Source organism: Hippopotamus amphibius, chromosome 15 (assembly GCF_030028045.1).
Source record: "Hippopotamus amphibius kiboko isolate mHipAmp2 chromosome 15, mHipAmp2.hap2, whole genome shotgun sequence".
Classification (NCBI taxonomy): Eukaryota; Metazoa; Chordata; class Mammalia; order Artiodactyla; family Hippopotamidae; genus Hippopotamus; species Hippopotamus amphibius.
This window is the reverse complement of record NC_080200.1, coordinates 58,539,269-58,546,368: the sequence shown is the minus strand read 5'-3', so window position 1 is coordinate 58,546,368 and position 7,100 is coordinate 58,539,269. Positions and strand designations below refer to the sequence as shown.

Sequence of the window (7,100 nt, the reverse complement as noted above, 5' to 3'; positions counted from 1 at the left end):
TTTCCATTTTGTACCTTGGAAGTCACTAAGTGCAGCCCAGAGTTAAGGAGAGGGGATTTCTATTCCATCTCACTGAGGGCAGAGTATCTAGGTAATGACTTTGAATTCTTCTGCATGGGACATTTGTCGCTTCTCTCTCAATTATTTACTTATCCAACCATTGCATTATATCAGTATGCACTCATGGATATTTATTTTATACTTTGGGTATAATCAAATATTGCTTTATTTTGCTGCTCCTATCGTTACAGCTTTGGGCACTGGGAGATCTTTCAATTGGCTCCTGTGTCCCTTTGACAGACCCCCATCATTGTTCTGGTTGTTGATTAATTAAAAAAAATGTTTTTTTGAGCACTTCCTTACTTTCTGGCACAAGATGCTCCAGGCCCTCTTGTATATTTCCTGCCCTAGTCCTAGAGTCAGCCATTCCCCTGAGGAGCCGGGGGTCCTTTTACTGAAGAAACGTGTTAATAACAAGATCTGAGTGCCCTGGTGTGCGTCTTGCTACAGCAGTGTTATTTCTAAGCCCACTCAGCTGACAGAGCAAGGAAATATATGTATGTGTACTAGCCTGCGTACATACACATATCTGTAAATCTTTTTATACATCCATACTGATGTCTCCAACTCTAATCCCGTACCACAGGGATCCTTCTCGCCTCCCTCTCCAGTGTTGGAGAGGGAGGGTAGAATCCATCACCCACTATCCATTTACTTAATTGTTCATTTCCAGCATACATGTATACTGGTTTCATCAGTATTCATCAGATTTTTTAAAAAATCAGTCTTGTTTCTTTCTCTCCTTGCTTTCCGCGGCATTGGATCCTCTAACCTCTGACCCACACCTGCTCACTTTCTTGCAGCCACGTTACAGGCGTTTTGTCCTCGAATATTTGTCAGATGCTGGTTCGACACGGATCTTCCGTAGAGCTGGATGTCACTCACTCCTCACTTCCTCCGGTCTCCTCAGCCACCATCACCTTGCCCCTTCTTCACCATTCTGGTGGAGTAGGGACGGAGGAGCTGCGAGTCCGGAATCCCATCCTAGTCCCCCAGGAGTTCAGAGGCTTGCCCCACCCGCTCTGGGACTGGAGCACACACAACCCGCTTTCGCGATCTCTCGGTTCAGCAGCTACCACGGGGCCGCGTGTACGTGCCAGCGCCCGCGCTGCGCGCATGAGGAACACACGGGTCCCGCGCCGCAGCCGGCTGGCCCCGCGGGCGGGCTCGGGAACACACAGCGCGGGCGCTCGGAGGACGGTCTCGCGCAGCGGCAGCGAGCGCCGGCGGGGGGCGCAATGCTGGGCCTGGGAAGGTCCGCCCTCGCTGGCCACAGCTTTCCTTGCTCCTTCCAAGGGTTGTAGTTGTCCCGGGAAGAGAAGGAATGAGGCCAAGAGCTCCCGGAGCCACCCGCCGGCTTTCCCGGCGCGGCCCCGCCCCTCCCGCCAGGCCCCGCCCACCCGCCGAGCCCACGCTCCGGCCCCTGACGATACCCGCCGGAAATTGCCGAAGCCCCTCTTTTTTTTTTTTTTTTTTTTCCCCTTCCTCTCCTCTCGCTGCTCTCCCTTTTCCTTTCACCCGGTTTCCCTCCGCCGTGATTTCCCCCCTCCCCCTCCTTCCTTCCCCGTTTGGAATCAAGATGGAGGCTCGCGGCTGCCGCCGGCGCCCGTGATCCCGGAGCTCCCGCCGGCCACGGGCCCCCGCCCTCACGACTGCGTGTCCGGCGCGGCGCGCGCTGCTGCCCGCGCTCCGGCCGGCGCCGCCGAGGCCGTGGCTCCGCGCCCCCGCCCCGCGGCAGGCTCGCGGCTCCCGGGCGGAGTCCTCGTCTATGTGGGCGCGCTCCTCGGGCCGAGCCGCCGCCGCCGCCGCCCGCCGCCGCCGCCCCGGGGCTCTGCGTCCACGCGCCGGGCGCGGGCAGCTGGGCGCTCGGCGCCGCCAGGCCCGGCGCGGAGCGGGCGGCGCGCGGCGCTAGGGGCGCGGGGCCCGAGCCGGGCGCGGCCGCGGGCGCCGCCGCAGCCATGAGCGGCAGCAGCGGCGGCGCCGCCGCCCCCGCCGCGTCCTCCGGCCCCGCCGCCACGGCCAGCGCGGCGAGCTCGGGCTGCGGGGGCGGCGCCGGCGAGGGGGCCGAGGAGGCGGCCAAGGACCTGGCCGACATCGCGGCCTTCTTCCGATCCGGTGAGTGCAGCTGCGCCGCTGCCCGCGCGCTCCGCCAGCCCCGCCGCGGAGGCGCGGTCCGCGGGCCCCGGCGCGCCCGGTGCTCGCCTGCCCGCCCGTCGGGCCCGGAGCGCGTTCGCCCAGGCCGCTGCCCTGCGCCGGCGCTCCGGACCCCACACCGGCGGGTCCCGCTGCCCGCGCCGCCCCGCGTGCCGCGGCTCGGCCCGGACGCCGCCGGCTCGCCCTTCCCTGCGCCCGCCCCTCGTTCCAGGGTAGAAGCTCCCCGTCGCCCGCCTCGGCGGCTACAGCTCCGCCGGTTGGGGCGCCGGCTCTTTGTCTCTTTCGCGGGAGGGCAGAGGCGGCGGCGGCGGCGGGGACGGCGAGGGCGGAGGCCCCTGCCCCGCAGGCCGAGCCGGTGGGGGCGGCGGGGCCGGGCCCGGAAAAGCGGGCTCTCCTCCGGGCCGGTTTCCGTGGCCGATCTGTACCTGGCCCCTCCTCGACCCCGTAAGCAGCGGGTTTCTTCCCTCTGTCCTCTAGCCTGTCACCTCCCCAGCCTCGATCTACACTTCTGTGAAACGGGGCAACCATGGCACCCGCCGTCCAGGGAGGAGGGGAGGTGGTGGCAGAAATGAAGCCATTGTCTCCGGGGGTGGCACGAGAGGGACATCTGGGAACGTGGTGGCCCCGGGGGGCGGTGCGGGGCCGGCACTCTCGGGGCGCTGCCTCCCCTAGGTAGCCCGGTGTCTCTCGGGCGAGGAGGGGTGGTCGTGGGAGAGGCGAGCTCTGCTGCCGGCCGGTGGGGAGGAGGCGCGGGAGGCGTGACGGGGCGTCCCCGGGACCCCGGCGGCGGCGGCGCCTCCTCCCGCCCGGGCCCAGATGCCGCGTGAGCGGGCCCCGCGCCCCCGTGCCCCGCGTCCCCGCGCTCGTCCCGTTTGCTCGCGCGTCGGGGAGGCGGAGGCGGCGGCCTCTGGCCCCGCAGCCCGGAGCGCAGTGCCCAGCGGGGCAGGGAGGATGCAGACCCGGAGCTGGAGAGCCGAGGAGGGCGGGCCGGGCCGGGGCAGGGCCGGGCGCGCGGGCGCGGGGCGCGTGCGGGGTGCGGGTGGCGGCTCCCGGGAGGACGGCGGGGCCGGGGACGTCGAGGGAGCGGCCTGCGACGGGGCGCGCGCCGGAGGCGGGCGGCTCGCGTTTCTTCGTGGCCTCCTGCAGAATCAGTTCGCCAGATTCGGTGAGATCATTTCGGTAATCCGGGTCACGGGGAACAGTTTGCACCGGGAGGGCGATGATCGGAGGCAGAAGTTAGCAGTGCCGGTAGATACCTGGTTTAGTACTGTCTTCCCTCGTCTCCTTGATGCTTGTCAGGCGGGGTTATTTTTGAGTCATTTGAACAGATTGGTTGTGGCTGGGAGTGACACACGCCGACTCTACACTGGCAGCTTGGGGTTAATATACTCCCCAGTGTTCCCTCTCCCCTTGAGGTCCCCGCAGAAAGCAAAGGTTTAGGAAAACATGAACTCCTTCAAATGAAAGCTTTTTTTTGGGGGGGTGCAACTAGCCGGATAGAGCAGCCCCATCTTACCTCTTAATAGCAGACCTGGGACGTCTTCCCTTCATGCCCTGAAGCTGTCTAGCCTGTCTTCTCTCTGTCTCTACCACCTGTCACAGAATAATAGATTCTGTGCAGAATTCAGCTCCTTTCTTTTAGAATGGCGCCTGTGCCCTGGAGATGGAATTTTTGGTGCTTGTGAGACGAGACTTTCTTACATCTTTATTATGCACAGTAGAGAAATCACTTCTTTTGCTCAGAAGAGCCTCAAAAGACATCAGGTTGGACTGGACGCTCACAGAAAACTTGCTCCCAGTCAGTGTGGCTCTCCCCAGGATTTATCTGGGGAGGTAAATCTGTTGGTGGCCATGCCTAGGCCTGTGCTTGCTCCTCTGCTGGGTTGCCTGTTCTTGTTCAGTTTGGGGCAGAACCAGTCAGTGCTGCTCATGGATTTGTTCCTTTCTTCCTCCCTCCAGAATGATTGGGCAAACTGCCCCTTTAGTTGTTTGACTTGGAATCAAGAACCAGAGCAGATTTTAAGTAGGCAGCAATTGCGCTGTTCCATCCCAGGGGTAGCCTGGAACATCTTTTAAAAGTGCTTTTCCCTCCTTTGGGCAACTCTGAATCCCTGACCTAGATCTTGGCTCCAGGATCTAGGGCAGTGATGTCTGGCAGAGGGAGGGTAGAGAGCGACCATTCAGTTGGATTGGTGGGGGTGGGATGGGGCAAACATTCAGACAGATGAAGCAGGGAAACCTTGGGTGGGGACCTCACCTGGTAGCGTGTCTCAGGCAGGGGGGCCTCCTGGGCCGTTTTGGTTGAATGTGGATGGCCGAACAGAGAGGTCAAGCCCATTAATAAAATCGGACATTTTCCCCTAAGATGTAGAAACATAGAAAATAGGTTCTCATTGACTGGGGTGGACAGATCAGGGTGTGAACACTTTTCCAGGGTGTCATGATTCTGGTACTTAAAATTGCCAGCCTGACTTAGACGAGGTGTTTCTACTGGTTGCCTTTCATTTCTTGGCCCTGGAAATGTTTGCTTGGCCACGTTATTTTCTTTCCTCCTTTTTATTCCTTGTCTGTCCTGCATTACATTTTATCCTCGTCACGGATTGATAACTGGTACTCATGGTTGGATGAAAGAAGGAGAATTTAGCTTAATAGAGCTTTAAAAAGAGCAGTTCAGGAATAGAATGGGCCACCATGATTACTGGATGCACTCAAGCAGGGGTGCTGCCACCTGCCAGGGTTTGGAGCAGGGCTCTGGGGGCAGGACTCCTGCCCTTGGAGAGGGGTCTGGGGAGATGGTCCAGGGGCTGTTGCTTCCTTGGATTCTTTGGTTCCCTCTGAGCCTCCAGCACCTAGTGGTTATTTTTCACTTTTCTTTTAAAAAGACATCACAGAGGTGAGCTAGTCCATTAAAAAATTTTTTTAAAAAATTTTCACAGAAGAGGAATCAGGCTTCTAGGGAGGTTGAATGACTTGCTCAGAGTGGAACTCTGGTAGAGGTGGGGTCAGGGCCGGAAAGCACGCCCTTGACTCTGGTATTCTTTCTCTGACCACCGTCATGGCCAGGACTTTGCTTACATTAGTTCTCAATCCCACTGGGACCAATCACTTTTATTGCCTATCTATTTTGGGGTTCTGTTCTTGTGGCAATAAATCATCCTTTCAGAGCTCTGTATTTAACCTTGCAAGAGTGTGCGTGTGGGGGGTACTTACATAAATGCATTATTTTTAACCTGCTTGGCATGTTTTAGGTTGGCATTAAATGAATGTGCAGAGAATAAAGGTTTGTGGTTATTCTGAAGTGTCGTGGCTCATGGTGCTGGGCTCCTTTCATTACTGAATCTTATTCTGGACTCCTGGCTACAGCTCTGCTCTTTCCAGTGGACTGTGTGAAGACAGTCTGTTACTTAGCGAGGGAGCCGCACGCACATCCTTCTATGTTGACATAATGGTTTCTTCGTGGAATATGGAGGAAACTTGTTTTCATGTTCATGCTTCTGACACCACTTAAGTAGCTGGCCTCTGAGCTTGCCCTGCTGCTGCTCTGTGTATGTGGAAGCCTGGTGGCTTTGGTCTTTGTGAGTACCAATAGTAATTACTGTGTTATGAAGTCAGTCCTTGCTACCCTCAGTATTTTGAAAAGGAAAGTTGAAGAAAGTGTAACTTCCCAGTGAATGTTGGTTTCCCCCTTTTTAGTGGCACGTGAGGCTCAGTTTTAGAGAAGAGCAGAGAGCTGACAATACCCTGTAAGTGATCTTCAAGAAATCAAAGAGCAGTGAAACAATTGTTGAAGGAAACTTTCATTGAGACCTTGTAAACCGACTTATTGACATGGAATATTGTATTTTTTTCCTTTGCAGTTTAACTCTCTAAGAGTCAAATGAAGATTTAAATGAAGCCATTTAGACCATTTAAATGATTAACCAATATTTAAATGAAGCCAGTGGTTCTGTTCAAGATGTGGCATGTGGTTTAAATATGTTCTTCAAATGTATATTACGCATATGTGATTAGGATGGCCTTTTCAGACCTTTTAAATGTTATGATAAATTTGGGATTTGTTTCCAAGTGAAAGATGTGTTTGGAGCTGTCATAATCTAAATCAGCTGTATGTGATATTTAAGTTTACTTGACTCCTCTACTGAGAAAATAAAATTTTATCTCATATCCTTGGCGGAATTCCAGAGAAAAGTCAAATTCTTAATCAATAGCCACACTTTACTGCCTAGTAAAGTCACTTATGTTGATAGGAATGAATTGTGTTTTACTATAAAAAGCAGTCTTAATAACCCCCTTCATTCCTCCTCGGTTCTATAATGAATTGGTTGTTATTTCCTTAAGTGCATTGTCTTGACAGATTTTCAGTAGCACCTCTGGCAGAACAGTAGCTACTCGGTGGACAGTGAAGAAATGGATTTGGGTGAGGACCCTGCTACATTCCCGTGGAAGGTAGTGGTACCTCTGACACCGCTGCTCATTACTTCCTATCGCAAGTGCTTAGCTGAGCGGACTTGGGTGAACTGACCGGGGTGACTGTGTTGTTTGTCTTGTGAACACAGATGCTGTCTTTTATATCTTCTCCTTGCTTCTCAGCCCCGCTTAAGCTGTTTGTGGGCAGTGAACAGGATGGGTCCACCGGTGCAGAAGGGGCAAGAGGTGTTAGATGGTGCAGAGACAGAGTTCTCTCGTGTTCTACTCCAGATTCTGCTGAGCTGTCCAGCAGGCCCTGGGCAAGGGGATGAGCATGGCAGGGAATCTTCTTGGTGTCCCTTGGGTGTGGGAGTCTGGCGGATGTATTATTATTATTATTCAGCTGGAACCATTCTGGGTATACCTATTGCTGTGTCTCTGAACCGAGGGCAAAGGAGCAAAAAAGAGAAAGGGGATCG

General features: G+C 55.7%; 1 protein-coding gene across 2 annotated transcripts in view; it reads left to right on the top strand.

The window, feature by feature from the left end:
- The first annotated feature begins 2,017 nt into the window (after nt 1–2,017).
- Nucleotides 2,018–7,100, top strand: part of TRIO (trio Rho guanine nucleotide exchange factor) — a 340,281-nt gene continuing 335,198 nt past the window's right edge. The window contains exon 1 of one of the 2 annotated variants that reach the window (XM_057708158.1): nt 2,018–2,175. In XM_057708158.1, the coding sequence (XP_057564141.1) occupies nt 2,019–2,175 (157 nt within the window). In that variant the 5' untranslated portion in view covers nt 2,018. Of the gene's footprint in view, nt 2,176–3,165; nt 3,380–7,100 lie in introns of those variants that run through there. The other variant, XM_057708157.1, reaches the window with a different exon arrangement.